At 39.6% G+C, this 19,509-nt stretch overlaps 1 protein-coding gene across 2 annotated transcripts in view; it reads left to right on the top strand.

Moving 5' to 3' along the window:
• Window positions 1-19,509, top strand: part of Fam118b (family with sequence similarity 118 member B) — a 47,462-nt gene that overhangs the window by 17,498 nt on the left and 10,455 nt on the right. For both annotated transcript variants that reach the window (XM_057766871.1, XM_057766870.1), the window contains exons 2-3: window positions 4,240-4,332; window positions 10,370-10,622. In XM_057766871.1, coding sequence (XP_057622854.1) covers window positions 4,247-4,332; window positions 10,370-10,622 — 339 coding nt within the window. In that variant the 5' untranslated portion in view covers window positions 4,240-4,246. The remainder of the gene's footprint in view (window positions 1-4,239; window positions 4,333-10,369; window positions 10,623-19,509) is intronic.

Below are 19,509 nucleotides of genomic sequence, written 5' to 3'. Positions count from 1 at the left end.
TAAGGGCAAAATATTAGTCCGTTCAAAACACAAGATAGCGGATGACAAGCTGTGATAAGGGCATACAGAATTACTTTTCATTCAGCTTCTCAGTAATAGAACCTAACATTCCAGTCAGAGCCTGTTGTGCGTGTTTAATCTCTTAGACTACAGCAGCTGAAATGAGCCTACACAAGGGTTCTGAAAAGAAAAGCCTCAGAAATTAACCAGAGAAAATGGCAGAGCTAGTCTCGAGTTCGGTGGTGATCCATCAGTGTGAGAGGTGTATGACAAACTGAGCAGGCTGCATGAGCGCATGCCTCCACCATAACTAATTGTGACATGGCCCTTGAGCTCTACACAGAATTATTTCAAGTAAATCTGCTTGCTACAATTTCAGCACTTAAAAAATAGTTTTGGGCTTCAAAAATATCTTAAGGCTGAAAACATTAGTAGTTGGAGAACATTTTAGTTAGTAGTTCTGCTGCTGAGAATATGGCATTGCAAGGCAGAGTTGCTGTGGTTTGAATTCTGGGACAACTAAACTAAGTACCAGCCTTTTTGTGTCATAGCTTTCTCATCCATAAAGTAGGTTAATAATGAAGGTTGTGATTCCTTTACGTGAAATGTTTGAGACCAGAAATATTTCAAGTTTGAGGGTTTTATGTTTTTCATTTGTTTTTTTAATATTTGGGTTTACATAATGAGGTATATTGGAGATGAGACACAAACCTAAAACACAGTATTAATTTATTCTGTATATACACATAGCCTGATGGTGTTGTGTACAATTTTATAGTGTACCTGCATTTTTACTATAACATGATGTCGGATGGATGTGAAATTTTGTACTTGATGGCATTTTTTTTTAGATTTATTTATTTATTTATACAGTATCCTGCCTGTAGGCCAGAAGAGGGCACCAGATTTCATTTTGGTGGTTGTGAGCCACCACATGGTTGCTGGGAATTGAACTCAGGACCTCTGGAAGAGTAGTCAGTGCTCTTAACTGCTGAGCCATCTCTCCAGCCCCCACTTGATGGCATTTTGTCAGTGGTCCAGATGTTTTAGATTTTAGAACATTTTGGATTTTCAGATAACAGATATTCGATCTATAATACCTAATAATAAAGTTGTAGGAATTAAGTGAGCTAATATTTATAAATATTACATGGCCTATGATAAGTACTATGTTTTGTTTTGTTTTTAATTTTGTTTTGTTGTTATTTTGGTTTTTTAAGACAGAGTTTCTCTGTGTGGCCCTGACTTCCCTGGGACTCTTTCTGTAGGCCACACTGGCCTCAAACTCAGAGCTCTGTCTGTCTTTGCCTCCTGAGTGCTATGCCCACCACTGCCCAGCAATTTTTAATTTTGCTTTTGGTTTTGTTTTGTCCAAAGTTTTTTTCTTTTTTTTTTTTTTTTTAATATTTATTTATTATGTATACAGTGTTCTGTCTGTCTGTATGCTTGCTGGCCAGAAGAGGGCACCAGATCTCAATTACACATGGCTGTGAGCCAACATGTGTTGCTGGGAATTGAACTCAGGACCTCTGGAAGAGCAGTCAGTGCTCTTAACCTCTGAGCCATCTCTCCAGCCCTGTCTCAAGTTTTTTGAGACAAGGTTTTTCTGTGTAGCACTGCCCGTTCGGGAACTCACTCTGTAGAACAGGCTGGCCTCAGACTTTGCCTGCCTCTGCCTCTGGAGTGCTGGGATTGAAGGTGTGCACCACTGCCACCTGGCCTTTTTTTTTTTTTCTTTAAATTTTTAAACAAAACTAGGTTAGTATTTGAATTGAGCACAAAGTTCTGACTATTCCAGGCTTTAAAACATGTTAAATTCTATTTACTTCATGTTTTTCTGTGTTCAATGATTAGGTTTAATTTGTTTTTGTTTTGTTTTTGGCAGGAGGGGGGGTTCAAATAGGGTTTATCTGTGTAACCCTAGATGTCTTGGAACTCGCTTAGTAGACCAGGCTGCCTGGTTTCAGAGATCTGCCTGACTCTGCCTCCTGAGTGCTGGGATTAAGGGTGTATGCCCCTGCACCTGGCTGGGTTTAATTTGTTTAAATGATGGTTTTACAGAACCATGTTTATGGGGGTGGGGCATTAATATGTTTGCCTTCTTTAGTGTTGTTTTAAATACCCAAACTGAGAAGTTGTGGTATGTGTGAAAGAAATAACCACTTTTTAAATCACTGGTTCTCCATAAAACATAACATTAGAGAGAAAATGTCTTTTATAATATGTTAGAATTTGATGACAATCATTTCAGTGATGGTCAACTCTTGATTATCAGCAATTTTAGACTCTAAGAAATGAAACGCACACTTAAGAGAATAAATGTCTCAGTAGAGAGAGAAGCTCACCAAAATGCTAAGCTTCCGAAGGACTCACACCCAGCTAGCTCACTCCAGTTACTTTATTCAAAAATATACGAGGTTAATAGGGGCTGGGAAAGGTTCCAGCTACCAAAGTCATCTTGCTCTTGCTGCCCATGAGAGCAGACAACCCACACAAATCTCATTGCCTTTTGACTATGGCGAGACATAATTAAAAGTAAGAACGCCAGGGCTGCCAGGAGTGTCTAAGGACCAAGGTTGGTGCAGCTGCAGACTGTCATGCAGCAGCACCAAGTGCAGATTCAGCCTCTGCTGACTAACCCAAACATAGCAAGGCTTTCTGAAGCGTTCCACTCAAAGCCAGACATAAAGGCTTTACTTTAACATATCACTACAGTGGTGTGCCTGCTGTGTGCCTAGCATTCACAGTGTTCGGGGTCTAGAAAAATTAAGTTTGACTTTATTTATCTGTTTCCTACTTGAAATACTGGAAGAAGTCCCCAGAGAGTCTGTTTTTTAGAAAACATGTACTTTTGTTTTGGGTTGACTTTATTTTTAGGAATTTACAGTATCCTTTTAACAGTCACACCAGGTGATTAAGTAAAGGCATGATTTCTAGCTTTGGCGTTTGACCTGTGTGCCCAGGGCCTTGCTTTCTCGTGACACAATCAAAGATTTTACCAGAAAGGTAATCCGTCCGAACTTTTGTGATTTTATGACTCCTAGTTTCCTGATGACTGCATCAATGAGAGTTCATTATGCGGGATGGAATATGAGGCTTCTGTTTACAAGAAAAATTCTAATAGAAAGTCCCAGTAACAGTAGGACATAGTAGCATGTCCAGAACTCTATCATCTTCCACATTGTCAGTGTTAAAATATTACTTGGGAGCTAGTGGGATGGCTCAACAGGTACAGCTGCTCGCTGCCAAGACTGACCGTCTGAGTTTGATCCCTAGGACACGCATGGTGAAAGAAGAGATCAGATCCTGAAAGTTTTCCTCTGACCTCCTCACACATGCTGAGATACACCAACATGCATACTCACACACAAAAGCACACAACTTCAAAAAAAAAAAAAAAGCCATCCAGGTGGTGATGCATGCCTTTAATCCCAGCACTTGGAAGATAGAGGCAGGTGGATCTCTAATTCAAGGCAGCCTGGTCTACAAAGTGAGTTCCAGGACAGACAGGGCTGTTACACAGAGATACCCAGTCTCAAAAAAACAAAAGAAAAGTTGCTAATATCAATCTTTAAATGTCATCATTTAAAGTTTTGAGCAATTAAAATCCGTAGTAGTTTTTACTCTAATCTGTAGTGACTCTTACGCTGGGTATCCCAGCAACTGATGTTCATTGTCTTTACATATCTTTGCTTAATACCTCTTCCATTAATCACAGTGACTTGTGATTAGTTTAGTCACATGTTTAGTCAGAGAGACCTGTCTTCAGCCTGTGGGGACAGTTGCTAACGAAGAATGTCTAACAGTGAACAAATGGTACTGCTTGTATTGCTGAGTGTAATGGATGATTAAGCACTGTTAGCGTACTGATCTCTGGGTTGTCTGATGTCCTCAGTGATTCCCACGTCCTCTAGTGTAAGTTGTACAGAGTGATGGCCAGTGACTTACATGGCTGAATTTTAGTGGGAGAGAGGGGCAAGGGATTCTGAGGAACAGAAGCCATATGGAGCAGTATGGAGCACTTATCAATGAGAGTTATAATGTCGAGACTACTTCCCTTAGACTAATTTCATTCCTTAAGCGTGGTGTGCTCATTAATTAATGGGTTTCTGTTAAGTAGAGGATACCCCACAATACCTTAATGAGCATATGAATTATGAAAATGCTTAATGTATGTTCTGTTATATATGGTGTACTTTACAGATCTAATCATGGTACATGATGTTTAATCTGTTTTAGAAACTGGATGGCTTCTACAGGGAGCCAGGCCTCTGATATAGACAAGATTTTTGGATTCTTCAATGATGGCGAACCTCCCACCAAAAAGCCCAGGTAAACAAGAGAAATGGAATCAAAGGAACAGAAAATTACCATTAGTGGGAGGTACTTACCCTGAACTATTGGGGATTTCACTGATTAATATAGCCTTCATTTAAAAGACTAAATTATTTTTACATTGGACTTAATTTTTTTATTAAGCTAATACATACTTTTAAAATTTGTTACTTTCAAGGTTAAAATATCCTGCTCATCAGAGATAATAATTTCCTGTTTTTTTCTAATCTTGACATCTGTTTTGTTTTGTTTTTGATTGTGAGACAGGGTCTTGATATGTAACCCAGGCTGGTCTAGAACTCTTGTCTTAGCCTCCCAGATGCGGAGTTTGCAGGCATGCACCTGACAGCACACATTTTAAATGCTATGTTCTGCTACAAGCAACACATTTAACAGATAAGAACTCTGTTTGCTTTCCTGGTTCCTCCCCGTGTATTGCTGCCCTACCGGCTTAACCCTTATCTTCTCATGTTTATCTCTCTGCTTGATCAACCAGTTCTCAATATTTACATTATGTCTTTATATATAGTATTAATAAACTGGGTGGTTTAATTCCAACACTCAGGAGACAGAAGCAGAGGCAGGTGGATCTCTGAGTTCAAGGCCAGCCTAGTCTACATAGCAAGATCCAAGACAGCCAGAGCTTCGAAACACAAAACAAACATAAATAATATTAATAGCCAAGCCTAAAGTGTTAGGATTTTATTCCCTTTTGTGACTTTTTTTAAACTTCCATATTACTAAAGTGTGTCTTGGGTTTTTTATTTTCTATGTCGTTTTCATCTTCAGAAGCTGAAAGGTGAATTAATCTATCATATACTGATTGATTCTGTGGACTAGGATTTTAATGTACTCATTAAAATTTTGATTTTAATGTATTCATTTTACTGAAGCATGCTCTCAGGTGCCTTCCTTAGTAAGAATACATAGGAGTAATTGTTGGAGATACTAAATGGCTTTATCATTTCCTTACATTTATTTAATGGTTTGGCTGAGAATAGAATTTTAGGTAGGAAACATTTTTTTCTTAGAATTTTGACAGTACTACTCATTTCTCTGGTAAGAGAGAAAAGTGTTCTTACCAAGATAGACACTCTGTTCTGATTAGCAGTTATTTTAGAAATGAATTTGAAAGAGGAAATGGTGATTTGGCCACAATTTGAGAGATTTTTGGCCTATGGTCTGTTGACTCCATTGCTCTTAAGACTATTGTGAGGTCAAATGCCATTCAAGAATGTAGAACAGAGTGGCCCACCTTCTGCCTGCCGAGAATCAGAGAGCCACGAGGGAAGGGTCCAGACACAAGATAGCATTCTTTCAGGTCACATCTTTAGTGACTGAGAGTCTCTACCAGTCAAAAATGCTTTCACATTCTGAACCCACCAGTGGATTAACCTGGTGATAAGTTGATCCAGTTACTTTCCCAAAACCCCAGCTCTGAACACTTGCCTTGGGAACCAAACCTTTTGCAGTTGAACTTGACCAGGGGGTTTTGGTCCCAAATCAAAACAACGGTTTTTGTATTGTGTGATCTTTTGCTTACTAGAATCTTACAAAAATAGATTATTCTCAGGAGCGCAGAAAGTTGTACAATACCATATCTGGCAAACTAAATAGTATGGTACCTTCAAGCTACTTCCTGATAACTTCATTTTGAAGTAATTATCTTGTGTTAACTTGATATTAAACATTTCTGTGTCTGTAGAGCTTTTGTTGTTCAGATGTTGAACCGTCTGTCATTGTGTGTTCATGTTTTCTCTCCACCCCACCCCATCTCTCACTATTTGGCGCCAAGGTCTTTGTGGGTAATTCATCCTGAGCTCTAGCTCTATCCTCCTGCATCAGCCTCCTGAGTTCTTGGATTACCGGCATGCACCTCTGTGCCTGGCTCTGTTTTTTCCTGTTCTTTGTTTCAGTTCTACTTTCTTAAAGGTTTTTCTCAGTTTTTCTTAGGGATTTTTAAAAATTGCGGCTACATTTTTAATTTTTTTCAATTTTGTTATTGTTACTGTTTTTGTCCTTTTGAAGACAGGGTGTCACTATGTAGCCCCAGGCTGTCTTACAAGTGTGATCTTGCAGCCTTAGCCTCCTGACTGATTCCTCTCTACCTGCTAGCTTGTTTGTACGTACTTCTGTACCTCTTGTTATTGGGGCCTTTTTTTTTTTTTTCTTTTTTGGTTTTTCGAGACAGGGTTTCTCTGTGTTTTGAATCCGTCCTGGAACTAACTCTTGTAGACCAGGCTGGCCTTGAACTCACAGAGATCTACCTATCTCTGCCTCCTAAGTACAGTAATTAAAGGTGTGCACCACCACCGCCTGGCTCATGTGGGCCTTTTGCAGATGTAAAGTGACCATATAATTTGTCCATTCATATTTAAGTTACTGAGAAGCAGTTAGGAGTCTATGTGAGTATGGATATTAGTCAGGGTTCTCTAGATCAGTGATTCTCCAGCTTACTAATGCTGGGACCCTTTAATATGGTTCCTTGTGTTCCCCAACTATAAAATTATTTTCATTGTTACTTCAAAACTAATTTTGATACTGTTATGAATCATAATGTAATTATCTGATATGCAGGATATCTGATATGTGACCCCTGTGAAACGGTTATAAAACCCCCAGAGGAGTCAGTCACAGCCCACAGATTAAGAACCACTGCTCTAGAGGAATAGAACTGACAGGATGAATACTTACTTAATGGGGGTTATTAGATTGGCTTGCATGGTGTGGTCTGGGTCGTCCAACAGTGGTTCAAGTGTTCAATTCACATGGAGGGACTGAGAAAGAAGCCCGTAGCTTCTCAGCAGCCCCAGTCTGGTGTTGAACGCCTAAGGACTCGATCCCTGAAAACACCGGTCTTCAGTCCACTTTGGAGGACAGAAGGAGGTGGGTTCTGCTGTCGGTGAAGCACTGAAGCATGGACGGGGTAAATGCACCTGTCAGCAGAATGGGAGGGCAATGCTCACCTTTTTTTTTTTTTTTTTTTTTTTTTTTTTTATCTGGCTGCTACTAGGTACATTTCATTTTGGGTGGATGTTCCCACTTTGAATAATCTGATCAAGCAGATTCCTTACAGGTTTGCCCAGGGATTTTTCTTTTAGTTGATTCCAGCAGATTCTGTCAAATTGGGAACCCCAATATTCATCATCCCAACATACTGAGGAGTTTCCCTCTGAATATTAATCCTGGAGCAAGTTTGGCAGTTGAGGCCTTTTCTGCCATATGACTATTTCCAGAGAGAAATCTTCCCATCTCTTATATGCATGGAGACTGGGTGCAGAGAAAAGATTGAATCCTAGAGACTGGGAGACTGGTTGGGGAAGTCTTAGATTTCATACAGAGATTCTTCCTTAATCCCTCCCACCAGGCTCTGTACACAGTGTTCTCAAATGCAGCGTCCTCTGGCTGACTTTCTCCAGACTTGTAGCTGAGTTTTAGTGCTACCTGCCTGCCCACCTGAGCATACTCCTCAACATTGCTGAGCTTCTACAAAGGGAATTGGGTTTTATTCTGAACTTCTAAAATCATGCTGCCTTCTGATGTCTGTTGTCTGCTTGCTGCTGTCATCTTGTCCTACCCTACTTTTTATACATGCTGTGGCAGGGTATTCCAGCCTAGCACCTCTACCAACAACCCAAGGAGTTACACTTTAGAGACCTCTATACAGGAAAAGAAAGCAGCGGCAAAGAATCTCGGTACTAGCAAAGCTGTTGATCTTATTAAGACAAGGGGTCGTAGGTACATCATTTTCATTTTCTTTGGAGACTTGTGGGAGGGGGCTGCTTTTAGGGAAAGGATAGTACTTGCCCAGTGTAAGCTGCTTGAGAATTGTCTTTACAATGGCTGTTCATATGAGTCTATGGCTTTTTTTATGTTAAATTTCTCAGTATATTTTATACCAGCAGTTAAAGATTACTTAAAACTTAAAAATTAGTAAAGTTTGAGCTGAGTAAGGTGGTGTATGCCTGTAATTCTCATATTTGTGAGATGGAGGCAGGAAGATCAAGAATTTAAGGACTCCCAGGTATCTGAGACACTGTCTTAAAAGCATGCGAACACACACACACACACATATTAAATTGATCTGGTTTTTCTTATTTTTCTTCTTATTGAGCTTCCTTTTACAAATGAGTTTGTAAGGTAGTTTTATAAGGTATTTTGTTGATATTTGGGTATTTGAGAGGCATATTATTACTATCTAAAGTCAAGATGACAAACCTAATCTCAAGTATATAGTTTCATTTGTTGTTTTAACATCCTCATTTGACATACCTCTTAGAAAAGAGAATATTGTGTCTATAGAGAATCTTGGCTTTGTCATTTGTGACCAAGTTTCTGACACCCAGCCAGATTCTTCAGTGAAAGGCTTTTTCCCTTCTCATGTCCCCTTGATTTTCCCTTTCTATCTTGCCTTATTTCTGTCTTTAAAAATAACTATTAGGGCCATTGTCATGGCTCTGCAGATGATGCTAACCCTGCTGTCTTGAGTTTGGTCCCCGCATCAACATGGTAGGAAGAGAAGCAACACCCAAAGTTGTCCTCTAACCTCCACACACACTATGGCTGTCCCCACACACACCATGGCTGTCCCGTCCCCTACACAAACACACACACACACACACACACACACTAAATAAATATGTTGGGGATTTTTTAGGTTATTTAGTGATTTAGGCAGTGATCATAAAACACAGCTGCGACTTTTTTTCTTTTTTACTGAAAGCGCTTTTGTGAAAGTATTGTATGTGTGTGTGTATTTCTATAACTGACCTTAAATTTCCAATCCTCCTGTCTCTCCTTCCCAAATTCTGGGATTATAGACCTTGGTTATCACATCCAATTTTCATTCATTATCTTGATTCTCCATTTTAAAGTGTACTCCATTATGTGCCTCTAATAGCTGTGAACAGTTTTGTTGGTTACCCCCAGCAGATGAGCTATTTTATAAATGGGCCATCTTTCGTCTCTGCATGTTTGCAGGTTTTCCTATTTGTTAAGTCATTGAGTGTAGAGACTGGAGTAGGACAGGCAGTTATAGAGGTTGTTTCCCAGGACTTCAAAGTGTGTCTTTGTTGGGTTTTGTCTAAGTGCTGGTCATGTTTCTATTCATTGTACTATTTTGAAAAAGAAGGGTAAGGCAAGTAATGATTTTAATGTAGCCGTAGAGTGAGAGGGGAAAGGGAGCTGAAACATGCTGTCTCTCAGCAGGACTCTGCTCAATGCCATGAGAACGGGCTATTTTGTTCTGACAAAAACATGAGGCTCTCTCTCATGTTTTCAGAAGCCTGCTGAACACTTTTTTTTTTTTTTTTTTTTTTAACTCAGTGATGTCTAGAACCAAACCATGCAGATTTGTCCGCTGGATTTGTCTTTCATGCTAAGTTTTATGTTTGCTTATAAAATCTGGAGTCCAGTTTTTTATTGTCTTTCTTGTTTTACATTCATATCTCAACAAACAATATCAACTTAATTTGTATGAAAATATTTTCTTTTTGAAAACAAGTCAAACGTGTCCTTTTGAAATTACCATTGGCTTAAAGAATAATTTAGTTGGCAGAACTTCAGCTGTAATACATTTGAACCTGCTGTAATGTTAGTGGTTTTCTTAGCTAGAGAGGACTATGGAGGAGAAAGTTGATTTTAAGATTATATCTCAGAATTCCTGAAATAGCTACTGCTTTGTCTTTCTACAAGAACTTGGAATAATATTATGGTGTTTCATTTCATCTACTTTGGAAAAGTGTCAGAAATTGGAATCCTCATTTTTACAACTAAAACTTAGTAAGTGCATGCTTTTAATCCCAGCACTAGGGAGGCAGAGGCAAACTGATGTCTTGAGTTCAAGGACAGCCTGGTCTACATAGTGAGTTGTAGGCCAGCTAAGACTACACAGTGAGACCCTGTCTCACAGAACAAAGCAAACAACAAGTTGAGCTGTTGAATAATGAGAGCCAGCTACATCTCTGTCAGGTGTCTTGGCTTGTGTGCTTTGTCTGCTGGATGCTCCAATCCTTTTGTGCCTTTTCCTTTTCAGGAAGCTGCTTCCAAGCTTGAAAACCAAGAAACCTCGAGAACTCGTGCTGGTGATTGGCACAGGCATCAGCGCTGCGGTTGCACCACAGGTCCCAGCCCTGAAATCCTGGAAGGGGTTAATTCAGGCCTTGCTGGACGCGGCTATTGATTTTGATCTTCTGGAAGACGAGGAAAGCAAAAAGTTTCAAAAGTGTCTCCATGAAGACAAGAACCTTGTCCACGTTGCCCATGACCTCATTCAGAAACTCTCCCCCGTGAGTAGTCTGCTGTATGCCATGGCCTGTGAAATTTCCTCATAATAGGATTAGTTTCTTACTCAAGCAGGAATATTTGCATATTGCTTGTGTATTTATAACATTTGACTCTCCTGCAAAGTATCTATAGAGCCTGTTCAGGGTAATTATCCTGAGTCCATTTCATTCTGTTTGTGAATTTACTTTTGTTTGTTTGTTTGTTTTTGAGACAGGGTTTCTCTGTACCTTTGGAGTCTGTCCTGGAACTAGCTCTTGTAGACCAGGCTGGTCTTGAACTCACAGAGATCCACATGCCTCTGCCTCCTGACCGCTGGGATTAAAGGCATGCGCCACCATCGCCCGGCGAATTTACTTTTCTATGCTCGTTATAAAAGGTGCCCTGATATCCATGACTTTAAGGAAATATTAGAAAGATTTAAGTTGGGATTTTGTTTTTGTGTTTTGAGAAAGCATCTTGTGTATCCAATACTGGCCACAAACTTGAAGTCCTCCTGCTTCAGCTTCCTGGGTGCTAACATTATAGGCATGTACCCCCTTGCCCAGCTGCAGATAATTCTTTATCATCAAAGGGATAAAATGAAACCGGTTTTTAGTGTTATTTTTAGAGGCTGTAACTCAAAATAGTCACAAAGAATTTTATTCAACTAAGTTGGATAAGTCTTTCTTGCTTTACCTGAAAAATTACTTGAAAATTAGGATTCACGTATGCTAGGACTATTGGTACATGTATGTTACTTGAAACAATCTCATGTAGCCAAGGTCAGCCTAAAGCTGAAGACAAGGATAGGTTAGAATGCCTGGTCCTACAGTCACCACCTCTCAAGTGCTGAATTACAGGCTGTGTGTTGCTTGGAATGGAACCACAAGCCTGTACTTGAGCCCACATGTTCCACATTTTAATAATTTAAATACACTTTGGAAGAAATAGGACACTTCTTAAAAGTTAACTGTCAGTAATTTTTATCCCTTTTCTCAAGACTGTAGAAAGAAATGTGCCTAAAACTTACCATAGACCTTAGGATTTCTTACTTCCTCTTTTTAGTTCCTTGTTCTTAACTGGAAAAAAAGTTACTAACTTAAATCCACATAAAGAATTAATGGGTTTTAAAGAATTCAGATATAAGTAGTGCATGCCTATACTTCCCACACTAGGAGACTGAGGCAGGAGAATTGCTACATGTTTGAAGCCAGTTTAGAGTAATGGAGAGTTTGAGACCATCTTAGACTAACTTAACTTAAAAAAAAAAAAAAAACCCTAAATTAACACACACACACACACACACACACGCCAGGTAGTGGTGTCCCACGCCTTTAATCCCAGCACTTAGGAGGCAGAGGCAGGTGAATCTCTGTGAGTTTGAAGCCAGCCTGGTCTACGAACCGTTCTAGGACAAAAAAGGCTACACAGAGAAACCCCATCCCAAAAAAACAAAACAAACAAACAGAAAAAGAGTTCATGAGATTTTTTTAATTCCAGTCCTGTGCCCAAGGTGGTGGCGCACACCTTTATCATTTTGTATGTGTGTGTGTGTGTGTGTGTGTGTGTGTGTGTGTGTGTATGGGTGTTTTGTCTGCTTGTGTGTATATGTGTACCTTGTATGTTCAGTGCCTTCAGAGGCCAGAAGGAGGAGTTGGATCCCCTGGGACTAGAGTTATAGATGGTTGTGAACCACTATGTGGTTGCTGGGGACCAAATCCAGGTGTTTGGGAAGAACAGCCAGTATTGTTAACCACTGGGCCATTTCTCTAGCCCATGAGGTCTTTATTCAGTATGTAAAATTACTTCAAAATGTATCCCAAACCTAATTATCAGAGGTAAAATTTAAAAATTCTTCGAAGAAAACAAAACAGAGTTTGGCAGTGATTTAATCATAAACAGAATAATCTTCTTTTAAGAGGACAATAGGCTTGAATAGACATTTCTCCCAAGAATAATAGATACAGCGGGCTAATAAGAATCCAGGTATGGGGGCTGGAGAGATGACTCAGAGGTTAAGAGCACTGACTGTTCTTCCAGAGGACCTGAGTTCAATTCCCAGCAACCACATAGTGACTCACAACAATCTATAATGAGATATGATGCCCTTGTCTGATATTCAGGCAGAGCATTGTATATATAATAAATAAATCTTTTTTTTAAAAAAAAAAAAAAAGCTGACACCTTTAATCCTGGCACTCAGGAGGCAGAGGCAGATGTATCTCTGTGAGTTCAAGGCCAGCCTGGTCTACAGAGCTAGTTTTAGGAGAACTATGACTGTTACACAAAGAAACCCTGTTTCAAGAAACAATAGAAAGGAGGCTAGAGAGATGGTTCAGTGGCTAAAATGCTCGCTACTCTTCCTAAGCCACAAGGCAGTTTCTAGAACACATGTTAGACAACCTCCAGTTCCAAAGGATCTTTGCCTTCTTATGGACTCTTCAGGCACTCACATACATGTGCACATAATATACATAGATGCATGTACCACAAATAAAAATAAATCTTTAAAAACTTAGGAGGGAGCTGGGCAGTGGTGGCACATACTTTTAATCCCAGCACTCAGGAGGCAGAGACAGGTGAATCTCTGAATTTGCCTGGTCAACAAATTGAGTTCCAGGACAGCTAGAGCTGTTACACAGAGAAACCCTGTCTCAACTCCACCACCACCAAGTTAGGAGGGAACCCAGAAGAAGAAAACAACTTTAAACATAACTTTATGAAAATGATAGAGACCTTTAAAAGAGAAAATGAAAAACTCCCTTAAAGAAATGGAGGAAAAGACAAACAAAAAATTGGAAGAAATTAATAAATCCCTCAAAGAAAACCAAGAAAAAAAAAACAATCAATCAAACGGGTGAAACACAGTTCAAGACTTGAAGACTGATATAGAGGCAATAAAGACAACACAAACTGAGGGAATTCTGGGTATGGAAAATGTGGGTAAACAAACAGGAATTACAGAGATAATTATAACCAACAGAATATAAGAGATAGAAGAATCTCAGGTGTTGAAGATACTGTAGAGGAAATAGACTTATTGATCAAAGAAAACATTAAATCCAACAAATGCTTAACAGCTGAGCTTTTTTTCCATGGCTGAACTTCCATTGGCTGGACTTGAGCTTCTCTTTTCCCCTGCAGATGCTCTTATATCAAGGGATAAACAGTAGTAACTTCTGTTAGAAGAGGCTTATGACATAGCTCATTTCTTGGACTCTTTTACTGTTCTCTTCACTATCACAGAATCACGGAAGTGAGCCTGCCTAGCCCAGATCTTGGAGGACAGTTTGAAACAAGTGTCTGAAATAGGGAAGACCCCACTCCCAGAATGAGCTTCTCAGTGAGTTTCAACAACCTGTGGTATTACTTACTTCATGGGGTTTTATGAAGAGTAAATGGCACTAGCAAGGCTTGAGTGTTGGAAGGGTGGAGCAGCCTAGCCACCTTTTTTCATCAAACATCAGTTTTACTTCAATTAAATGAGTGCTCAAAGTAAATGCAGTAGAAATGACAGTGACTTGGAGAGAGGTGATCAGGAGTGCTTGCCTTTGCCTTTACTCTGTGGGACTGGAAGGATGAGTTACAGGGTAAAACAGATGAAGTAGCTCGGGATTCACTGCACTGTTTTAAGTGAAGGAGGAAAATTCTTAGAGGTTGTGTGGGAGTCTGGCATTTCCTTTTGACTTCCGAACTCCCTGTTTATGTTTTCATTCCTTTGTCTCAGCTTCGAGAGGCCACTGGTGGGAAACTTAGTTCTCGGACAAAAACAGATTTCAAATCTAAGGAAATCAACACAATGACAAAACCATCTTTCCAAGTACAGAGTGGTGGATACCACCTGTAATTCAAGCATTGAGAAGCTAGAGATCACATTTCAAAGCTAGCCCGGGTTAGATAGTGAAGCCACATCTCAAAGCCGCACAAACAAGCAGAAATTCTCAATCTTTTTAATATTGCTATAGAAGATTTAATAATTCACAGAACTGGGACTAAAAGATATTTAGCTAAAACAAGTGACTCAAGGGATTTCCAAGTTTTAGTCTTTTCATAGAAAAAAAAAAACCTCATGTTCTTCACCCATGTCTAACTCATGGTCTACCTAGGCTCTTCTACTTGTGCTCATGGTAAGCAGACCGGTGTAGGAATATAGCATGTGTGATCGTAAGTATGAAGGAGCTAAGTACACATCGGAGTTACAAAATTAGAAAACACAACAAAAAACTTTTTAGTAAGAAGTCACTATATTTATTAATCTGAAACTTAATTTTGCTTGTGTGTGTGTGTGTGTGTGTGTGTGTGTGTGTGGAGATGGTGTTTCTCTGTGTAGCCCTGACTGTCCTGAAACAGCTCACTCTGTAGACCAAGCTAGTCTCAAACTCAGAGATCTGCCTGCCTCTGCCTCTGCCTCCGGAGTGCTAGGATTAAAGGCATGTGCTACCACCACCTGGATTAATTCTGCTTTTTTGAATAAGTATTGGTGTACACATTGCAAAAATCAAAAGGATGTAGTTATTTATATCTACTGAGATATCTTGCTCCTGTTGGTGTGTTTGTCTTATTTCCTCTCTGCCCTAAGTCAGCATTCGTATGTATTTCTATATAGACTTCCAGCTTTGCAAATGTAAGCAGCAATATATCTGTCCTTCCCTCACTGTTGCCATCTCCAAAATAAAAAAAAAAAAATAGCACATAACTATCCTCTAGTTTGTTTACCTAGCAATGTATTGCTCTCCTGTATAGAGTGTAAGTCAGTGTTGTCACTATAGCAAAATACCTAATTGCCTTATAAAAAGAAAAGAAAGGAGAAGGTTCACTTTATGGTCAGTTTTTCCAACTACTTTGCACTTGTGGTGAGGCAGTACATCATGACAGGAGCATGTAGTATAACAAAAATACTTAAAAAATTAAAAAGTTAAAGGGAAGGGCTGGGGCCCCAGACTCACCTTCCTAGAATATGCCCCCAATGACTCAAAGATTTTTCACTTGGTTCTATAATCTCTTAACGGAACAGCCCATGTTCTCATGCCTTTAATACTTTGGACTTTTGGGATACATTCAATGATAAGATATGGTCCTGGACCATACTAGTCTTCCATGTATGGGTGCATAGTCTGTTGCTATTGGAGATAACAAAGCAGTGATAGCCTTGTGTATGTCATCTTATTCAGTTGCAGTTATATTTACAGGATTCCATCCAAGAAATAAAATAGCTGCAGCATGTTGGGTTGGGTGAATAGACTTGTGAGTTTGATAAACTAAGGGAGCATCATGTTTCTTTAATAGTAAATCTAGTGCTAGCATTTATAGTAGTTGACTGCTGTGTGTCGTGAACTTAGTAACTAGAGTTAATACTCATCACTGTTTTGGTAGGTGATAGATTTTTATTTTTAATTTTATATGAGTTTTGCTTGATTGTATATATGCATACTTTGTGTGTGACTAGGACCTGTGGAAACCATAAGAGGCTATCAAATCCCTTGGAACTGGAATTACACATGATTGTGAGCCATTTGGATGCTGGAAATCTAACCTGCATCCTCTATAAGAACAGCAAGTGCTCTTAATAACTCAGCCATCTCTTCAGCCTCCTTTCTCTGTTTTTGATTGGGTTACTCATCTAATTAAGTAGTATTAGAGTCTCCTGTTGACTGCCTGTGCACCATTAGTGTGTTGTAATTATGTGATTGTGTAACGAAGCTAGGTAAACTTTGAAGACTATGACCTGCATTCTTAGCTAAATGAGTTCTAGATCTGTTTACACATTAGAAAAGAATCTTGCAGCTGCTGACAGCAGGTGGCAGAAAGAACTCTGTGCTGTGCTATAGAGCAACATAGAACCATGATGAACAGAGCACAGAGAAATGGCTTGTTCCCAGCAGACGGAGGGACAATTTTAACTGTGCTCTGTTTTCACTGAGAAAATAACACTTACTTAGTAAGTATTCTGAAAAAAGGTTATTTTATAAAATACTGTGTCACCGTAGGAAAAGAACACTGAATGTGTTGTATCTGCTTAAGTGGTTCACTCCTGCGAGACCAGGAAACCTGGAAGGTGTAGAGGTCTGCTTGTTTGGGAACCTAGAAAAAACTCTTTTTTCCAAGGAACTTGAAACCTATGCCCTGGTAGCTAGATGCAGCAACTCATCTCTTACACCAGTAGCTCTAGCTTCTCTGGATGCTGAAGAAGGAAGGTCATTTGAGTATAGAAGTTCAAGGGCAGCTTGACCAGGGTAGCAGTTCTTCCTCTGAGCTCATCTAATGGAATAACATCAAGAATAGACTAGGGATCCCATGTTTATTAAAACACTTCACCTAATTACTTTCTCATTTCAGATTTCTTTTGTCCCAGGAGTTACTGTGTTCTTGGTTGTAAAATCAACTTCTCACCTTAGAGTGGCATTGTATTTCCTCAATCCTCAGAAATATGCTCATTTATTGTTTAACAGTGGGTACATGCTGAGAAACACATTATTACGCTGTTTTGCTGCTGTACAGACTTGTAGAGTGCCTGGGCAGTGGTGGCACACACCTTCAATCCCAGCACAGACAGATTGAGTTTGAGGCCAGCCTGGGCTACAGAGCAAGTTCTAAGATAGGCTTCAAAGCTACAGAGAAACTCTGTCTCGAAAAACAACAACAACAACAAAAAAAAACAAAATGACAGCAACAAAAAAGAAAATCTGGTAGAGTGCACTTGTGCAAATCAAGATTACTACTTAGATGACATAGTTGTGCAGGACCAACTATAAATGTGCAGCTGTTATGCAGCACAAAATCTCTTTATGCATATATTCCACATGAAGCCGGAGAGGTAGTTAAACCAAATGTTTAAATGGTTTATTTCAAATTCATTAGTGGTTAGTAATTATTACTGTTCTTTCTTTTCTTCTTTTTTTCTTTTGTTATAGAAAGGGTTGCTGTATATAGCCCTGGCTATCCTAGAACTCACTATTAGACCATTCTGACTTAAAACTCAGAGATTTGCCTGCCTCTGACTCAAATAGTGGAATTAAAAGTGCGTGCCACTGCACCTGGTTTTCTTTTTTATAAAAAGAAAACAAAACAAAAAAAAACAAAACTTTTTTTAGTTTTATTTATTTTTATGTGCATTGGTGTTTGGCCTACATGTATGTCTATATGAGAGTATCAGATCCCCTGGAACTAGAGTTACAGACATTTGTGTGCTGCCATGTGGGTGCTGGGAATTTAACCTGGTCCTATGGAAGAACAGCCAGTGCTCTTAACTGCTGAGCCATCTCTCCAGCCCCTCTTTTCTTTTTTTAAATTTTTTTTTTTAGTTTTACTTATTTGTGTGTGTGTTTTGCCTGCTTGTATATGCACCACATGTGTTCCTGTTGTCAGCAAAGACCAGAAGAGGTAATCAGATCCTCTAGAGGTAGAGTTACCCAATGTGGCTGCTGGGAACTGAACTCAGGTCCTCTGGAAAAGCAGCAAGTGCTCTTAGCCAACTAGCTATCTCTCTAACCTGGTTAATTTTATTTTTAATTATGTATATGTGGATGTGTGTATGAGTGAGTGGAAATGCCTGGGGAGTCCAGAAGGTGCTGGAGCCTTTGGAGCTAGAGCTACAGGCAGCTGTTTGAGCCACCTGGTCTGGGTACCAGGAATCAAACTTAGGTCCTCTGCAGCAGTAGAACACAAGCTTAACCTTGGAGGCATCTCTTCAGTCCCTGGGTTTAGTATTTTTAATAATTGATAGCTATGGATATAGTCCAGTCATGCATGTCCAAAGCTGTAGGTTTTATCCCCAGCCCTGTTAAAACAATTGCAAAATGCCAAGATTTTAATCGTGAAATTTATTTTAAATCTCTTCATAATTTTGTCGTTTAATAGATATTCTTCACAGCAAATCTATAAACAGATTGCTGAATTAGGTCAGGGCAAAACAATACAAGGAAGTATTAAGTGGTTTTCCTAACTCCATAAGCAGCCAAGTATCTGTAATTGAAAAAGAGATGCTAAATTGAATGTGGCAATACATACCTGTAACCTAGCACTTTGGAGGCTGAGGCTAGAGGATAATGAGTTTGAGACCAGTGTCAGTCAACTATGTAACAAGTTCAAAGCTAGCATGAGCTGCATATTGTTCCCCATGTTCTCTATTTTCCCTCGGTCTTAGTTGGGGTTTCTGTTGCTATAATGAAAACACCATGACCAAAAGTAACTTGGGAAGAAAAGGGTTTATTTCAGTTTACAGCTTGAGGTCTGTTGTCCAGGTTAAGTCAGGGCAAAAACTCCAACAGGGCAGGAACTAAAGCAGAGTCATGACGGAGTGTCACTTACTGGTTTACTCCTCATTGCTTTATCATCCTGATGCGTGCTTGCTGTTTCTGTTTGCTTGTTTTGGTTTGGTTTTTTTTTTTTTTCTTTTTCTGGCAGGATGGTTTTTGTTTTTTATTTGTCTTTTGTTTTTGAGACAGTCTCTCAATATAGTCTATCTGTCCTGGAATTCTCTTATGTAGAAAACCAGGCTGGCCTTGAATTCACAAAGCTCTCTGAGTGCTGGGATTAAAGGTGTGCACCACTGTGCTGCAGCTTGCTTTCTTATACCACTCAGGACCACCCGCCTCAGGGTGTCACCCCACCCCATACACACAGTGTGGGCTGGGCCCTCCCATATCAATCATTAATCAAGAAACTGCCCTACAGACTTGTTGTGGGCAGTCTTATGAAGGCTTTTTGTTCAGTTGAGGTCCCTATTCCCAAATAACTTTAGCCTGTGTCAAGTTGCCAAAAAGCAGACTCTCTAAAAGAATAAAGGGGGCAGAAAATACTAAGCCACCTTAGGTCTGAGTGCTGCCTTCTGATCAGAAGCCTAATTGAAGGGTAGTTGGTACTTTGCTTTCTACCCTCATCCTTTAGTCCTGATCTCTTAGCCTTGTCCAT

Source organism: Chionomys nivalis, chromosome 4 (genome assembly GCF_950005125.1).
Source record: "Chionomys nivalis chromosome 4, mChiNiv1.1, whole genome shotgun sequence".
Taxonomy (NCBI): Eukaryota; Metazoa; Chordata; class Mammalia; order Rodentia; family Cricetidae; genus Chionomys; species Chionomys nivalis.
Note: the sequence above shows the minus strand (reverse complement) of the source record. Positions and strands in the feature narration are given on the sequence as shown.